Consider the following 19,444-nt stretch of genomic DNA (forward strand, 5'->3'; position numbering starts at 1 on the left):
GCTTACAAATTCATTCAGATGCAATGCTATTGTTTCCGTAATCTCTGTTCACATTTTGTAGAACCGAGGATATATTTCCAGTTACATACTTGACTCTTCAGCTGTAAGGTTTGCAACATATAATATCATGCCAATGTTTTTGTGATTTTTGTTGATGCAGGAGCTTTCGTAAGTTATTCGTAATTCTGACTATTTAAAAATACAAATTAAATGAGAACTGGGGCTGACTTTTCAGCGGTCTTTGTAGGTTCGGACTAGTTTCAAATAAACTTGACCAGATTATGTGAAAATGAAAGTTACTATACCGGGTACTCGTTTTTCAATTAAGAATCTGATAACTCAAGATTTTCACAATTTTCAGATCAAAATGGCTGCCAAATACAGCACCCGGGGTGAATAGTTGAAGCTGGTCATGTGTAAAATTTCGCACTTTATTTATTCACAGTGAAAATGTAATGTAGGCTAGAAGAGATAATGCCAGAAAATTGTGTCATCATAAGAGCAGCAAGCGCTTCATCAGTTGAACTCTTGAAATTAAATTATGAAGGGTTGTTGAACTGTTGTTTTGATGAAGAATCTGATTACAGCAAGTTTAAACAGTATTATTTTAATACTGAATGCACCCTTTTCTATCATGTTGAATAATTATATACAATTATTTCCAAGAGTATTGACGCTACTCTGATGATATAGTCAAAAACGTCTGCTGACGTCAAACAGAGAGAGAATATTGTCGGATTACATTTTTTATCGCAGGCATATTTCTACAGTGAAGTGAAAGATTTGTAAATGTTGAAAGTATGAAAAAAAAATACGATAGCATCTTACTTGTTTTTGAAATCTATTGACACGAACGTGCATGTCAACGCCCCCGTACGGTTCTACTCATTTGTGGTGTTTCTCATATAACACGTTTATCCAAGCATATTGAAAACTACGAAGTGGCAGAAACTTACAGATAATAACTCATCTCACTAGTGTTAATGTACTTTTTTTAACATGTGTGTACGTGTCATGCAGTGAACTGAAATTAAACTTTCATTGAATGCTTTTATTTTTATTTGTTGTAAAATAAATTGATATTTTAATTTTCATTTCCTTTTTTTAAACAGTGCATCTGAAAAAGAAGAGCCTTCAATTCTACCACTTTTGAATGCTGGATTTAACAAAAGATATGTTGAGAATCCCAATACAGGAGCTTGTCTCAATGAATTGATACAGTTAGAGCATGGCGAAGTGCGGTTACGACATAAACTATGGTTTGTAAATAAACATCACTAACGTTTGTGAAAGCAACATTTTGCCAAAAAACGTTCTGTGTGGGTAGGACCTTGCAGAAATTGTCACAGCTATGAATTTTCATAACTTACAGAAATAAAAAGAAAAAGTCAAATTTTGTTTTTATATTTGGCCAATTATTTGCAATAACAATTTGGCCAATTTTGGTGCCATAGATCAAATTTAGGTTTAAATAAAACATATGTATTGCGATATTTTAATAGTTTGAATTTGATATATTCACACACAACTAAAATTACATGTTTCTGATCACCAACAGTTGTTCGGTAACAAAATCAGAGTATAAAGTATACTTTTGTAAACTTAATACTGGATATCAATAGTGACTTATAAAAGAAATAGACAAGTTCCGGTTCTCTAGTTTCTAAGCGGCCTGGTAAGCATCCTATTGGTCCATGGGTCCTACCCTCTCTGCAACAGTGCTAAGATTTCACCTTCTCATTCTGGAAAATTCAACATGCTTCTAATTTTATTATGCTTATTTTCATACGTTTTCCTTGTGCATTATATCGACTGATAGTTGCCATAACGACGAAAGTGTGACATCCCATTCTTTATGACGTTGCATGTTTATAATTATTAGAACTTTTCACCACCAGTTCCCTCTTTTCAGCACATTTTCAGAAAATAGTCCCAATTATAGTCTGCCCTTTACTTCAGATATTGGGACAAAAATACGATTGGGACAGAAAATTCACTCAAATTTTATCAGTTGGCTCCAAAATTAGGGTTCATTTCCAAAAATATTGAAGAATATGAGAAAAAAGTGAGGAAATTTGGGCAAGACAGTCTGGTGGTGAAAAGGTTAATGACCAAAATTGTAGGATTAATTCAAGATTTTTGTGATTCAGGCACAATTTACCCATTGAATGGTAAAATATGGTACCAGGCTAGTACCTTCCTTACACATGCAGTGTTTAAGTTGTAAAGCAAAAAAATTTTTCTCTCAATATATTTTTTTTTTTAAATTGATATATTGATCATGCAGTATATAATGAACTTATTGGTGTCCAAGATCGAGAAATAACTGAGGAAATCTATTTAATTTATAAACATTGCAATGACTCGTATAAAATGTGGAATTGTCTTATAACTCAAAATTTTACAAAACCAACCTTTTAGAAAGCACGATACTCGTCTAGGTGCTTTTATGCGTTATATGTCGCGGTCAAACTCCTTATATCAACAAATTGTTATTTTGTGAGGTTATTACGAGAATACCGCAAAGTATATGCAAAGGCAGTGCGGTGAGCACAACAACTGATGTGTACATGTAGCAAAGGTCTATGTGATCCCATGCTGCCTGAGTGTATACTTTGCAGTATACTCGTAATAATTTACAGTGATCGAGTCAGTGAAATATAAAATCCCGAAAATGTCTACGAAATCAAAACAAAATTTTATTCCTGCCATGCAATACATTGTTGCTGCATTTGATGAAAAAAAAAAAAGTGTGGTGTAAATATAATGCACATTTTTCAAATAAGATTTCCGTAATACATTTGAACACATCTATGGATTTTTAGCAACAGCTAAATTCAATTGTTTTAACTGCCAGAATCATAATCTGATTTATCTTATTTCTTGTAGGACTGCTAATGCTGTATTTGCTGCTTTAGACAGCGTGTCGGACATTATTGAAATCACAAGTAATGACCACGAGATTCAGTACGTTAATCCTGCATATGAGCGATTGACGGGTTACACTACAGATGAAATAATCGGTAAAAGGACTGACGGACTCACGAAAAGTGATAAAAACAAACAAGAAATTCTAGATACAATGTATTCGCAATTAAAAAAGGGAAAAGTGAGTATATTCGTTTATACAGTAACAAGCTGAGAATGGATGTAGGTATTACGAGTAATAATGCAAACTTCGCGAAGCAAAAGCTTGTAATCTAAATTTAAATGATAAAAAAATAATAAAAAAGTAGGCTACTCAAACTTATTTTCATGGAAATATTAATTTCATGATTCCCTGGTGGCTATTTTGAATTGCAAATTGTTCAAAATACATACAACTAATTAAAAATTTAATATTCCAAAAATATGTCTTTTCATCAAACTTTCAAATCATCCATCACAGGGAATCATTTATCACTATTTCATAAATTCCACCTCCAAATTGTGTTAGCTGCGTTCTTGCTTGATGTCATTTCTTGCTTATAATTTTCACATTGAAATGCAAATCAGAATTATGTTGATTTCTTTAAACAGTGCCCTCTAGTGATGGAGCACTGCTGTAATGTAGATGGGTGGCAGCATCGCTAATGTTTGGATTTGTTGGATTAATTGCAGTTTTCTTATTTTATCAAAAACTTGGATAAATGGTTCAAAATAAGCAGAGAAATTATGTCACTTTAAATGTGATAATCTTTTTCACCAAAAGACATTTTTATGTTTTTTTATAAAATTTCTTTTTTTATTTTGCATCAAATGAATGTAATGTCCTATTTCCTGCTGGTCAAAATCAACATTGGGTTAATGGTATACATTAATTAGTCCCCATTGAGCCACAGTCTGAAAACAGACTTATAGATTGACCTGTGAGCGTGTTCATCCGTGCCCACCTCTATTTTAGACATGCATGGGCTGATCACATTCAAAATTAGACATGAAGAGACCTTTATGCTTGCCATTTTGTTTTTCGGCTGACTGGTGGCCATTTTTCTAAACAAATGCTGTTCAGTTCTGTTCACTGTTTAACTAAGAGGGACACTGTCATGTCATGACATTTCTTGTTTAAATTCGCGATGGATTCATTAATTTCTTAAAGCTCCTACAAAATTCAACCTTTGGAAAATAAATGTACCGTATAACATTTGTCATGCTTACAAGATCTTTACTAAAAATAGAACATACGGTAATCATGTTCAACATGTAAAACAGATCAAATGTAGACAAAGTGCACAGATGATAAAACCATGGTTTCTAGTATTACTACTGTAAAATCTGTATTAGAAGCCGTGGCTTCTATTAAAATGGTACAATGCAACACAGGGGATGCGACTTCTATTAGAGCATCTACACATATAAGAAATGGTGAATTTTTGGTTCTCAATTGTTCAAAATGAATGGGTGCGACTTCTATTAGGGTTCTACGATAGTACTTCACTATGGCTTTTTGTAGTAAATCCCAAGAAACTTCACTACCAACACTGATTAAAATCAGGTGTGGATATAGGCTCCAATATTTTTTTATTTAATTTTTTTTAAATTAAATTTTTATATTTTATTAATTATGTTTTATTTATGACTATTTTTCGGATTTACTTGTCCATAATGCCTTTTTTTTTATATGTGGTTTTGGCGACCTTGATACAATATATAATAAACTTATTAGGGAAAGTAAAATTGAAGAAAATAATAAATATGAAAATAAAAAAAATAGATAAAAAATGGAACCTTCATTAGATTTTAATCATGTTATTCACTGCCTGAACAAAGCATTATTTAAATATCCCAACTGTTGTGTAAATTACTGTTCTAGTTTTTGTTTACTTTCTTTTTATTAGCTCCGCTGACGACTTTGTCGAGCGGAGCTTATCTTATCAGTAATTGTCCGTCGTCCTCTGTGTCTGTGTTTTACTTTTTCGACTTCTTCTTGAAAACTACAAGCCTGAATGCTTTGATACTTGGTGTATATGTACCTTGGGTAGATCTCTCTCAGATTTGTTCATTTCATGATATCTTCAATACTCTAATTTTGGTAAATATTTTTGTCATTTTTGGTGAAAAATTATATTTTCGACTTCTTGTTAAAACACTCAAGTTCAATTGCTTTGATATTACATATATAGGTACTACATGTGGACCTCTCTCTGATTTGTTCATTTTGTAATGATATCTTTAATTCTCTAATTTTGGTGAATATTTTTGTCATTTATGGTAAAAAGTGATATTTGCTTTGATATTACATATATAGGTACTACATGTACATGTGGATCTCTCTCAAAAGTGTTCATTTCGTGATGATATCTTTAATTCTCTAATTTTGGTGCATATTTTTGTAATTTTTGGTAAAAAGTGATATTTTCTTGTTAAAAACCACAAGTCTGATTGCTTTTATATTACATATAAAGGTACTACATGTGGACCTCTTTCAAATTTGTTAATTTTGTAATGATATCTTTAATTCTCTAATTTTGGTGAATATTTTTGTCATTTATGGTAAAAAGTGATATTTGCTTTGATATTACATATATAGGTACTACATGTACATGTGGATCTCTCTCAAAAGTGTTCATTTCGTGATGATATCTTTAATTCTCTAATTTTGGTGCATATTTTTGTAATTTTTGGTAAAAAGTGATATTTTCTTGTTAAAAACCACAAGTCTGATTGCTTTTATATTACATATAAAGGTACTACATGTGGACCTCTTTCAAATTTGTTAATTTTGTAGTGATATATTCAATTATCTAATTTTGATGTTTATTTTTGTCATTTTTGTTGAAAAGTGATATTTTTGAATTCTTGTTGAGAACAGCAAGGCTACATATTGTTCATTTTCTAATGATATCTTCTGTTCTTTAATTGAAATGTGCATTGCTAACAGCGGGGCTATCTCAGCCGACAGGCTGCTTGTTTGAATTAACGTCAACATGAAGTGACATCGTTTGTGTGAATTTCATGTGCCACAATTCAGTCCTAGGGAAATTTTTCTGATTTGTTCTCAACAGATGTGGGAAGGTACTTTTTATACAAGAAGGAAGAACGGTGACAGTCTATTACAGAATGTTCATGTTACACCAGTTCTCGGTTATGGAGGGTATGTTACGTTTTTATTATCTGCTTACAAAAGTTGATATCTCACGCGAGGGAGGTACACTGCAGTTGATAAAATAATGTAAGATGTTATCATATATTGTGAAGATGGCATGCTTCCATTTTGCTTCCACTTTCAGCGAGAAGACAAACACAGACAGAAGGACAGTAAACTGGTCAAAACTATAAACTATAAACATGTGTCTCAACAAATTGTTATAACGGAATTAACTTGGAAATTTTCTAATCTGTTCTATTCTATTGGTTTCTATTATATTCTTTTTTTTCTTCTAGTTCTATTCTATATATCTATGCTATTCTCTTTTCTATTTCTCTTATCTTCCATTCTATTCTCTGTGCTATTCTTTTATATTGTATGTTATCTTTTTTTATGTTATTTTATTTTATTCTATTCTATTTTATTCTATTCTATTCTATTCTATTCTATTCTATTCTATTCTATTCTATTCTATTCTATTCTATTCTATTCTATTCTATTCTATTCTATTCTATTCTATTCTATTCTACTGATGTGTGAATGTTCTTATATTTTGCAGCAAAGTGCGTCATCATGTCTTCGTCAGAAAGGGTACAAATTACACTTCTGACAGTAACCAGTTAGAGAAATACAAGGATGGGGCAGAGCTACCAAATGGTGAGTGCTACACAAAACTTGTTAATTCAGTTAGATTTACTTTCCGATTGATCAGTACCAAACCAAGGTTCATTGCACCAGTTTTATGCAATACATGATTAGATGGAACATTTTACAAACAATACATACCTAAAAGAAATAAAGCAATGCATATACATATATGGAAAACGCAGTTCATATGATTTCATAGTTTTATGTTAACATGCACATTTAGGTCAACGTACACTTTAAGGTTTGAGGTCAACATTCACTTTAAGAGCAACATAAATTGTTATGTCAAGATACACTTTTTGTACCTTGTTTGTCTAATTACTTGTAGAACTTGCATATAGTTCTAAAAATTGCATTTTGTTGAAGGTGGTCTTTGCGTTTGTTTTATGAAGTTTACAATGTAGGTGTTTGTCTCTCTTTTCCCATTCTCTCGTCTTCATTATCTCTTTCTCCTTCATCTCTTGGTCTATACTCCCAAATTATTCACTTCTATCGACCTTGTAAGACCACATTTTATTGTGAGATGTGTAAATTGTACTACCCTATTTGTAGCAATGGCATTTTAATGGGAAATTGAAAAAAGGATCTCCCGAGACAACCATGGGAGCAAGTTAAAAAATAAATGATATGCCAAGCCTTTTTCTTTCTCTCTTGGGGGGATTTTAAATGAAACTATTTGGCAGTCATTATTCTGGAAAACGATTTGAAGTAAGAGATTCAGATCTGATGATATCAGAATAAGGTCACTTTAGGTTGTTATATTTCCAACACTGAGGGCGCATTCTCCAAATACGATTTCACAACTGATGACCATTGCCATAGTAACTGCAACAGTGTTTGCTTGTTTTCTGTTTGTTGATCTCTCATTAGCAATCATCTGCTTCATTTTTCCACTACAGTCCTTTTTTTTTTTTTGTCAGTGCTTTGCTTAATAATGTCATTTTTTTAAATAGTGCTGCTCGTGTCAAATTTTGAAAATGTTTTTGGTTTTGTGATATATTGTGAATTACTTTTAATTTGAAAAATGTATACATTTACTCTGAAATCCACAACTTGGGTTAATGCATGTCATTTACACTATAAACTTTGACATAAATTGCCTAAATTTGTTTTGTTGTTTTGCAAATTTACCCCATCATAAAACATTAATTTCCTGGCAAAGCATGCAATTATTTAAGTAATGCTTGAGTTTCAGTTCAAAAAGTGTCAGTCACAAGTTTTTTTTTTTGTCTCTAACATGAAAGAAAACATGGAAAAAAAATGACACTCACTGCACAATTTTTTTCAACAGCTCAGAACCAGAAACAGAAACAGAATGATGTGTTTTTTGTGGTCTTAACCATTTCACCACCAGATCCTTTTTCTCATCACAAATTTACAAAATAGTCCAGTTTATAGTCTGCACTTTTCTTCAGAAGATGAAAATAACCAAATTTTTGGAATAAAAATTTACTCAAATTTTGTCTGTTGGCTTCAAAATTAGAATCTATTTCTAGAAATATTGAAGAATACAATGTATAAGAAAAAAAAGTGCAGAAAAATTTGGGCGAGAAAAACTGGTGGTGAATAAGTTAATGGTGGCCATGCAGTACATAAATAATTTTTATATTAGCACCATGCCTCAGTTTGTATATTCATCTACCATTACATACTTGTATCTCATGCTCTGTGATGACATCAATCGTTTTGTGCTGTTGACGATAGAAACCATATATGGATTTGCACGGCGTGGTTCTGTTGATATACGTGGGTTGCGTAGAGGGTCTCTAGATATTCGTTCTCTGTCAAGCGATCAGGGTTAGTGACTCATTCTTGTTTCATCAGTTCTCTTCTTCCATGTGTTGTCATAAATACTGTGTGTTGTATCTCGTTAATGGTTACCATAGCGACATCTATTATGTTTGTTTTTAGCATGTTCTTCTCACAATAATCCGACATGTCCTTGTTTATGTTTATTGATTTATATTCACGTTACTCATATATAGTTATTCAGCATGTTTTTATTTGCCAATCTGCGAATTGTCCTTTCATGAATAATGTAAGTTTCACTCAATCTTTACAATGTTGGCTTGGCCAAAGGGTTATATTATAATTTCTTATCTAATCGTCCAATATAAGTGCGCATAATTCAATATTTGCATTTATTGTGTTTTGGATCAATTAAATACGACTTACCAGTACTTTTACCATATACAATTCTGTCAATTATTTCAACTCATCATATGCATCATTAGAGCAAATTTGGAGTAATTCATTAAATTTTTCTGTGGAAACTGTGATAAAAAATATATGACTGATATTTGGCTTGTGTTAATATTAAAAAGGATGTTGTTTCATGAAACAATTATGGTATAATTGTCATACAAATTTATTTACAAGTAATTTCAAACAATAGTATAAATCTGATACTTACCCTGATTCATTTATGTCAAGTTCAATGAGTTTGTTTCAAAATTTTGCATGTCAATATTTTTATTTTATTCTTGTATTGATTAAAAACTGCACCTCACTGTTTATACAAGATTTCTCACATATGCATAAATAAAAACATTTATGAACTGCAAACTGATAAATAATAGTTACGTAAGATCTTTATTTACACTCCGGTACCCCAAATCTTATAGTTCATAGTTGTTTTGTCATCTCAAACTCATAATTTTATTTGTCAAATTTATTTACATACATCTATTTGAATGTCAGTGGTCTCAGTGGCAAACACTGCAGTGTAATGTTCAACATTTTGCATTTAATTGTCCAAATTCGCTCCAAATTCGGCAGCCAATATGATGTGTTCACATGGTTCGTGCAACATGCAGACACCATTGAAATGAGATGTTCGTGTGATTTGCATAAACTGAGGGGTATATTGTGATTAAGTTCATTCCACGTAATTATAAACCCCCTTCCAATCAGCTTGGCTTATTAGAAAAATAGAGATATACAAGACTCATTTAATAAACTGATATATATCGATCGGTTATGCAATTGACAAACTTTAATGGAGATCATTTTCAGATCGAGTGATGAACAATGCAAAATGCAACCATGGCAACAATTTATTTCAAACAGACAATTTCAATACCATGGCAGTAATTATAATCTATTTCAAAATGGTAGTTCTCGTAACCATGACATCAAATTTGTTTGTAAGGCAAAGAAGACTTTTGAAAACTGTTTTCCTTGAATATAACCAAATCTCAATTCTTAACTGTGAAACTCTTGCAAAGTACCATAAATATTCTGCGAGATTTCAGTGTTATCTTCACAGTAGTTGCATACCCTTTGTTTTATTCACCTTTGATACAGCACTGGCACATCGAATGCAAATATGTTTGCTCAAATAATACAGTCTTGTAACACTTCATTTTGCTTTATTCTTCATTAATTTATTACCGGTACATGTATTTTGAAATATGTGTTATTTTTTCCCAGGAGGGATGCATAGAAGACAGTCCATGGCACGTATACACTCAATGACCATTGAAGCTCCTATCACAAAAGTAAGACCCATTTTTGAGATATTTGGGGGAAGAATGGATAGATGGCACTGACTTCTCTGTTTAATGCTTTGAGCACGAAAGTCAACTTTCGTCACCTTTAAAATTTGCATAATTTATTTCAAAAACTTTGATCAGATCTACAAGTATTAATTAGCAAAATTATCAAAAATATTACAAAAACTTACAGGAAAATATGAAAAATGTTGTACCAAAACTATGACATTCACTAAAACAATTTTAGAGATTTTCTACAATTTGTCAAATAGACAATTTTTCGTTCACTGATCCGTGTTATATGCAAGTAATTAAATGTAAAAACAGGACAAACAAAAGTCATAGCATCGTGGTCATGTCAAAACATTGTGTGGGTTTCGACAAACAGTATTTCAGGGGGTATTAGCATGCTTAAAGCGAGGGAGTCGTCACCTGCGCATGTGCAGATAGCCATAGCGTGTCATTGTTTACAAATAAGTGTCTACCCATGAGCCTTTGCATTTTTAGCGTGTGTTGTTATCGTCGATTGGGACTCAATTCCCGGGCATGTGCAGGTGACGACCCTCTCGCTTTAATAGTGTGCTATACACATTGGATGATAATCAATTTCAATGAAGTAAGGATATCTCAACACAATATTCCTCTTTCTTTTTGACTTTGAGCTATAAGAATAAAAAAAATTCAAGTTCAAAATCAAATTGTTTGTGGCAGACATTTGGTTTGTGCCTTTCATGCGAGATAAACGAAAATCTTACAATGAATGGAATATCATCTATTCACAAACGTGTTTCCCCGAAAAATAAAAGCTGTTTTCAGTTACATCCAAATAAAAAATAATATTTTTTTTTTTTTTAAATTTATTAAAAATGGTTATATTACAGGTGATAAATATAATTAATGCTGCACAGGAGAACAGTCCTATCACTGTAGTACAGGCTCTAGATAGGGTACTGGAGATCTTGCGTACGTCAGAGCTCTATTCTCCGCAGCTGAACTCACAACAAGTAAAAGAAGAGGATCAGGTGACCAGTGATTATGTTGGTGGTCTCATGTCGGTAAGTCGGGTATCATTCACCATTTCATGTTGTATCAAAAATACATCAAAACTAATTGTATAAGGTTTATTATAATCGTTATAATACATCTAGAATCAAAAACAATAGAATTTGCCTAAAAAATTGTGTCAGTATTTATTCCAAAATATATCTCATTTGAATGTTCAAATTTGTCTTCGTTTGAGGTAAACTGTGTCACCAACTTGATGTGTTAGATTACTGGTGTCATATTTGAAGATTTTTCTTTGCTTAAATTGAATGCGAAAATGCTGTAGTATGACGAAAATAGAATCCCTTCACTGAACCCAAATGTTCACACCGCAAAAAGGGTTTTCGTTGCCTTTTCGGTCTGTAATCTCCCATTAAAGGGGAAGTCGAGGCAAACAACATAATGCTCCCAGAAGAAAGAGCTTCACAAATGTAGGAGAATGCAGTAGGCATACAATCACTGTACTGCCTTCAAGAATAATTTGCAGTGTTCTTCATAATATGAGGTTATTACAAGGATATACCGAAAAGTATGCAGCGGGAGTATGACTGATGCAACAGCGTACTGTCTGAGTGTATATTTCTGCTAGACATAATTACGTCTTTGCACAGGAAGAGCTCGCGCTGAGTACGAGCTACAATGTAATGGGTGCCATCGGTTGGTGACCCTTGCACAGTCGTGGATTGGTTGTCATTTTGTAAATGTAAAGTTACATATATTTGATCATGTGCGTAATATTCCCATTCTAAAGGTCGCCACAGTGGGCGCTTAGCCGGAGCTAAGCATCCATGCACACTTTGATAGCCAGTTCTAAGAGTCTGGTATTAAAAGCAAATTTAACTCTTATTTTAGCGTTTCTTAGCCAATACTAAGAATAAATAAATCACAAGCACAATTGTTATGATAAAGTCGATTTAGGATGTTAATTTATGTTCAAAGGGTTTGTACTCTCTGTGACTTGAACCAAATTGAAAATGAATATCATTTTCTTTTAGTCTGTACTTTTTTTACAAACCTCAGAGACAAGTACTTACCGTATTTCTTGTATAACCCACCTATTTTTAATAAGTTCTTTGACTTAATGAAATCAGAAGATAAAAATATTTTGATGCGGCTTGCAGCCCTTGTATTTCAAGCCCTAAAGTTAAGGAGCGAAATTACAGAATTGTTGTAATATTAATATGATGATTGTAAATGTACATATATATTATTATTTTCTTTTCAAATAAGCAACCTGTACAACTTGTTTGGGCCTATGGCCTTGAATAAGTGAATAAAGAATCACTACATGTATATATAAAAAATTTAAGTTCAAACGACTTTCAATAGCTAAATGTATTCAGAGGTTATCCCTTGTTTTTAAGAGCAGAATTATACAAGTAACGAGATGGGTCAAGGTGTGTGGGTAATACAACCCATGACACCACAATTATCTACCTGCTCTAATAAGTGATATCAGGTGACACCCTTTTTATCACATGACCAACTTTAAAGTGCATAGAGAACAGAGAAATGGTAAATTTATAGCACTATGTTTAAGAATCGTATGTTAATTCATGCTAATTAGGTATGACATCTAAGCGCATCCGTTAATGCACATGTGCTGCTATAGCTGCCAATGGCTTTTGAAAATGACAGGAATACTATCCTTCTTAATGACATATACCCAAAATGAATAAATTACCATGTGAGTAATTCTTGTTCTCCACTCATGAATTCTCATATCGCAGCGATGAAAATGTTACTGATAGTTTAATTGTGGTTTATTCTTATGAGGTCCAATTTGATTTTTATATATCCCGACACAACTGAATCATTACGTTGTCATTTATAATTAATATTCCATCTTTGTCACTTTGCATGCTGGGAACAGAATAATGGCAACATTGAGGTATCAGTATTTCCCAGAATCCTTTTTGTTTCCTAGCTTCCTATTAACCATGCCTTCGTATCATCTTTCAACATAAATTTCCAGTAATAGTTTATTAACTCTTTGTGTGCCAAAGTCAATTTTTGTCACCATTCAAATCATATTTTCCATATTTGTTTAAAAAATATTGATCAAGACCTCCAGGCATTAAGAAATTAGGTTTATTTAGTCAATGAAATTATCAATGAAATTATAGAAAAATACATAAAAATGATTAAAATGTTGTTGAAAATTTTTGCGGGAAAAATTATGGCATTCAAAGGGTTAATTTTTGTTATTGTTCTTTTATAGATTTTATTCATTATTGATAAAAAAAATTTTGTGCATGTTTTGAGACCCTTTTTTTACTGCGTAGGAAACTTGCAATAATTATGAGACACAATCACTATTGGTTAAAAGACTGAGACTAGAGAGAGAAACTGAAACTGATTTGCTATTAGATTTAATATTCATTTTCACCAATAAATTTGTGAGAATTTAGAGAATTTCCACATTTCAGTTACTCTCCGTAGTCTCACAATTTGTGATTAAAATTAAAATTATTAACATTTTTGTGACTATTGACATTCTGCAATCTAGACTATGAAATAATTTAATAGGCCTTGTGTGTGACTATATAAGTCAATGCAGATTTTTTTAAATAATTTTTCCAAAAACGTGACAAAAATTGAGGTAATTTTCTGTCACATACCGCATATATAGCAAAATAAATGCCAAGAATATGTGACATTTAGAAGCACATGCAAGGTCTATTAATATGCCCTTTTCTTCTTGTATTTCTACCATATTTAAACTACGTAGTTTGCAGCATTTCTTCTCCTTTTTATACTAAGCTTAAGAGATCAGAACTCGTATACTACCTGTAGTTAATTGTAGTTAATGCGGGTTTGTGATAAAATATCTAGTTTCAAAGTTTTTTTTTTTTTTTTCGTTTTTACAGCAAGGAATAAACCCAAGAAGAAAGTTCTCAGGTTCAGATATCACACTTTCAAAAGGTAAGATTTTTGTTATCATTAATACACCCTCAGTTGTAATGCAAATATTTTCTTTCTAACTTGAAAAAAATGTTGAAAAATAAAAAAATTTTGATGAGCGATTTCAAAACCGATTTGAGTTTGGGTAGTTTTTCTCAATTTTTAATAAATTGACTGTTTTCACTCAGAGATGTCGTGTAATCTATGTATGAACACTAAGATGGTACCGATTTCATATTTGGCCCAGCTTAGTGTGGAAAAAATTTTGATTCCATTGCTTCAACCTTGAAGGTGGAACACTATAATTTTTCAGTAAAATTGAATATTATTGATGAGCATATTATGTATATACATGTAGTACGTAGTAAACTAATCTGTCATGTGAATTATTGCATATCAATTTGATTTCCTGAAACTATGCCATATAAAGCAAGAAATTTACAAGACTACATGTATTTGTTTTTAGGATACATGACCATATCACTTTTACAGTTAAATAATTTGAAACTCATTTCAGTTGCGCACCATAACGTGCCATCTACACCGCCCACCAATCAGCATCAAGTACCTCCACATGTGGAAGCCATTTTAGAGAGCGTTGCCAGCTGGGATTTCAATGTCATAGAGTTGGAAAAAGCTACGTCCAAAAGGTAAGGTGCACAAGATGTTGTGCATTCAATATAGCATGCCAATATTATATCTTGTATTGGCAGTGTTAACTAACACAACTTAATGCCTGTGAAAAACTGTTCGATAGCAAAATTCTTGTAATGATCCCTTGATCATAACATCTACGGTATGGTTACTATTAAAATTGTTTTAAGTAAAGTTTTAAAATTGTATTACAATGAATTTTTATTATTATTATTATTTGCAAAACAAACAAAAAATGATATCTATTTGATATAATAGATCCTTTCACGGTTAATAATCAAACTATAAAAACAGTTGCATATGAACTCTGAATATGCTACCAAGCGCTCTACTTGATTGGTTGATTTTTGTATTCCCTCATGAATATTACCTAGCCATTATCATTTGATTTCTTCCTTGTTCAAGATGGCAGTCACTAACCGTGAAAAGGTCTATTTTTGAAGCTTTAAATATGCCAAATAATATTAAATCACATGTATGGATTCATAAAACAGTTGCATACGAACTCTGAATATGCTACCAAGCGCTCTACTTGATTGGTTGATTTCTGTATTCCCTCATGAATATTACCTAGCCATTATCATTTGATTTCTTCCTTGTTCAAGATGGCAGTCACTAACCGTGAAAAGGTCTATTTTTGAAGCTTTAAATATGCCAAATAATATTAAATCACATGTATGGATTCATAAAACAGTTGCATATGAACTCTGAATATGCTACCAAGCGCTCTACTTGATTGGTTGATTTCTGTATTCCCTCATGAATATTACCTAGCCATTATCATTTGATTTCTTCCTTGTTCAAGATGGCAGTCACTAACCGTGAAAAGGTCTATTTTTGAAGCTTTAAATATGCCAAATAATATTAAATCACATGTATGGATTCATAAATTACATAACAACCTATTTAAACCATGCTTATCTGTATTTGCTCTGCTGCAGGCCATTAATGTTTTTAGGAATGGCCATTTTCCGGAGGTTCAACGTACCAGAATTTCTTGGAGTTTCAGAAAGTGTTATTTTGAATTGGTTACAAGTCATTGAAGCCAATTATCATAGTACGAATCCCTACCATAATTCATCACATGCGGCCGATGTCTTGCATGCTACAGCATTCTTTCTCGAAAGAGAACGACTCAAGGTACGGCAAAATTATTTTGTAGAAATGTTCACATTGTTGTTTTTACCACAATTTAAAATACACAAATTACATTGACAAGTTTTCATCCTTTTTAGCAAAATTTTTAGTCCCCGTTCGGACGAAGTCTGAAAACGGGGGCTTATAATTCGGTCTCCGTTCGTGCGTCCGTGCATCTGTGCGTCTGTCCGAAGTCGTATCTCAGAATCCCTTGGACCGATTCTGTTCATTCTTTGTATGTGCCTAGTACTTTATGTGGGACATACGCACATGCAGTGGTTTAGCGATTCGATTCAAAATGGCCGACTGGCAGGCCATCTTGTTTTTTGAAAATGTTGTATTTTGGACATGCTTAGTCAGTTTTCATTCAAACTTGGTACATAGATTATACATGTTAGGATACATGTCCATGACGATTTACTTCACAATTGGACCAAAGATGGTCGACTGGCAGCCATCTTGTTTTTTGAAAATGTTGTATTTTGGACATGCTTTGTCAGTTTTCATTCAAACTTGGTACATAGATTATACATGTTAGGATACATGTCCATGACGATTTACTTCACAATTGGATCAAAGATGGTCGACTGGCAGCCATCTTGTTTTTTGAAAATGTTGTATTTTGGACATGCTTTGTCAGTTTACATTCAAATTTAGTACATAGATCATACATGTTAGGATACATGTCTCCGACCGTCTGTGAGTTCCTGAGTCTGTCCGTCTGTCCATCTGTGTGTCGGCCTGTCTAGAGTCATATTTCAGAATCCTGTGGACCGATTACGTTCATTCTTTGCATGTGCCTAGTACCTTATGTGGGACATATGCACATGCAGTGGTTAGTGATTCGATTCAAAATGGCCGACTGGCAGCCATCTTGTTTTTTGAAAATGTTGTATTTTGGACATGCTTTGACAGTTGTCATTCAAACTTGGTACATAGATTATACATGTTAGGATACATGTCCATGATGATTTATTTCGCAATTGGATTTATTTCGCAATTTGATCATAATCAGATCAAAGATGGCCGAATAACGACTGTTTTTATTTTTGGCCATATTACTACTACACGGAACATGTGTTTTGATATAAATAAATAATCTGTTGTATACGCCAATTGGAACTCAAGTTTCAAGGACACGTTCGCGACAACCCCTCCGCTTTAATATGATGAGCACAAAGAGAACTTTCAATAATTTAACGGGGACTGTGTCATTTTCAATGACTTGTTGCTTTTATTCCTTCCTGGTTTTTAATGATAAGATTGCCTGAAACGCCTACATACACCTTGAGTTTGTGTGAGCAGCACTGAAAGGAACCAGTATAGTCTAATCCAGTTTATTCCAGTCAAGTCCAGTCAGATCAAGAACAGTCTGGTCTGATCTAGTTTAATCCAGTCTGATCCAGTTGTAGACTTTTCACATACTCTTTCATCTCTACATGTATACTTTCCGTGATTACATTATATTGACCAAATTGTGATGTATTTGTAGGCTTGTTTGGAACCTGCAGATGAAGTGGCTTCATTAATTGCTGCAGTAGTACATGATGTCGACCATCCTGGCAGGACAAACTCATTCCTGTGCAATGCTTCAAGTGAATTAGCTGTTCTTTACAATGATGTGTGAGTATACAATCAAAGTTATCAAGAAATTGTAATAACTGTATACTGAGAAATAATAAAAACAAAAGTTAATTACAAAAATAGTCCTGTAAGTGAGGGCGCTATGTACGAGATGAAATGGCACATGTGAATTGAAAAAGTCATGTAGTTTGTGAGAAATTCACAAGACTAACAAACCTTACTAGAAATACTATACAAATATGAGAGTCTGTAAAACAACTGGGTTATGTTTGTCATGGGTTGTTACTGCAAGTGTCCTTAAAAAGCTGGGATTCATACATTGTTTTGTTTCTGAATATGGCAATAATCATATTCTTTTTCAGTTTACACAATCATCAATTTCAAGCTATTGATTAAAATATATTCAATCAATGCATGGAACTCGCTTGATAATGATTCATTGCACATCACTGTACATCACTGTTTATAGATACCTAATTCCTTAGTTCTTATCATGTTATGATTCCTTACTTTTCTCCACAATGAGGGAGCCTATTATTAGGTGTAATCTGGGATTTTTAAAAGAACTGTAATTTTATGAGCAGTATTGAGGAAGAACAGCCATTGCAATGTCAGTATATGGTTGCCACTGTGACAGAGGGCAGCACACAGACTGTATGTTATTTAGCAATTGAACCTTACAGAACTTTGTAAATAAACTGTAATAGCTGCACCTCTCAATATTCAGGCAAGCTTTTTTTAGTTATTGCTGGTATCAATTGAATAAATATTCTGAAATTGATATTTTTATTTTAGTGCTGTTCTAGAAAGCCATCACGCTGCATTGGCATTCCAACTCACAACTAAAGATGACAGATGTAATATATTCAAAGAATTAGAAAGGTAAGTGTTAAGGAAGGTTTTGTTTGTGCATAATAATTAGACAAATTACTTCCTGAGCCTTTCATCACTATTGCCAGCTTTTGTAACCTTCCACAAAGTAGTTCTTTGTTCTGTATTTAAATACTGATGAGGAAGGTTAAAATATCACCAACCCTTTTACCACCATTCTAAACTTTTTTAACCTTCCACAAAGTAGTTCTGTGTTCTGTATTTAAATACTGATTAGGTAAGCTACATATTACCAACCCTTTCATCATTATTGCCTGCTTTTGGAACCTTCCACAAAGTAGTTCTGTGTTCTGTATTTAAATACTGATTAGGTAATCAACATATCACCAACCCTTTCCCCACCATTGTCAACTTTTGTAACCTTCCAAAAAAGTAGTTCTGTGTTCTGTATTTAAATACTGATTAGGTAATCAACATATCACCAACCCTTTCACCACCATTGTATTTTGAGAAATATTCCAATGCCCTTCATGAAAAGGTTTTGATTCAGTTTAAAACCTGTACCTCACACAAACATTTTTTTCTGACTAATGAAACTATGGTACATTCCATTATAATTGAGAATGATTATACTTATAATGATTGAGAATAATTCATAATAATGATAATTTATTCTGTGCTGCCTTTATTATACTAACATTGTCATGTTCTTGTCTCACTTCTTTTTTAAAACTAGGGATGATTACCGACAAATACGACAAACTGTAATAGACATGGTGCTGGCAACTGAAATGGTGCGACATTTTGAGCATCTATCCAAATTTGTAAATAGCATTAAATTAGTGATGAAAGATGCAGATGATGGGTCCTCAATGGTATGTATTTGAAATAGTTCACTTTAATTTTTGTTTAGTCAACGTTCTTAGAATAGATTGTTCTGTCTTTCTTTGTGATTGTCCTCTCATGCCTGGAACAGTTACATCCAAACTTTGCACATATACATTAAATACAGTTAATTAGCTCATGAGTATTAATTAGCAACTGACACTCAAATCAGGCTGGGCAGAACCCTGTATGTACA

The 19,444-nt window shown here is 32.7% G+C and overlaps 1 protein-coding gene across 2 annotated transcripts in view; it reads left to right on the forward strand.

The window, feature by feature from the left end:
* Positions 1-19,444, forward strand: part of LOC100375120 (high affinity cAMP-specific and IBMX-insensitive 3',5'-cyclic phosphodiesterase 8B) — a 75,120-nt gene that overhangs the window by 44,746 nt on the left and 10,930 nt on the right. The window contains exons 5-17 of one of the 2 annotated variants that reach the window (XM_085506967.1): positions 1,113-1,259; positions 2,890-3,109; positions 5,985-6,073; positions 6,627-6,724; positions 8,420-8,512; positions 10,148-10,215; positions 11,091-11,264; positions 14,124-14,178; positions 14,675-14,807; positions 15,753-15,951; positions 17,441-17,571; positions 18,328-18,414; positions 19,100-19,238. In XM_085506967.1, the coding sequence (XP_085363093.1) occupies positions 1,113-1,259; positions 2,890-3,109; positions 5,985-6,073; positions 6,627-6,724; positions 8,420-8,512; positions 10,148-10,215; positions 11,091-11,264; positions 14,124-14,178; positions 14,675-14,807; positions 15,753-15,951; positions 17,441-17,571; positions 18,328-18,414; positions 19,100-19,238 (1,633 nt within the window). The remainder of the gene's footprint in view (positions 1-1,112; positions 1,260-2,889; positions 3,110-5,984; positions 6,074-6,626; positions 6,725-8,419; positions 8,513-10,147; positions 10,216-11,090; positions 11,265-14,123; positions 14,179-14,674; positions 14,808-15,752; positions 15,952-17,440; positions 17,572-18,327; positions 18,415-19,099; positions 19,239-19,444) is intronic. The other variant, XM_085506968.1, reaches the window with a different exon arrangement.

Source organism: Saccoglossus kowalevskii, chromosome 13, assembly GCF_978046115.1.
Source record: "Saccoglossus kowalevskii chromosome 13, keSacKowa6.1, whole genome shotgun sequence".
Taxonomy (NCBI): domain Eukaryota; kingdom Metazoa; phylum Hemichordata; class Enteropneusta; family Harrimaniidae; genus Saccoglossus; species Saccoglossus kowalevskii.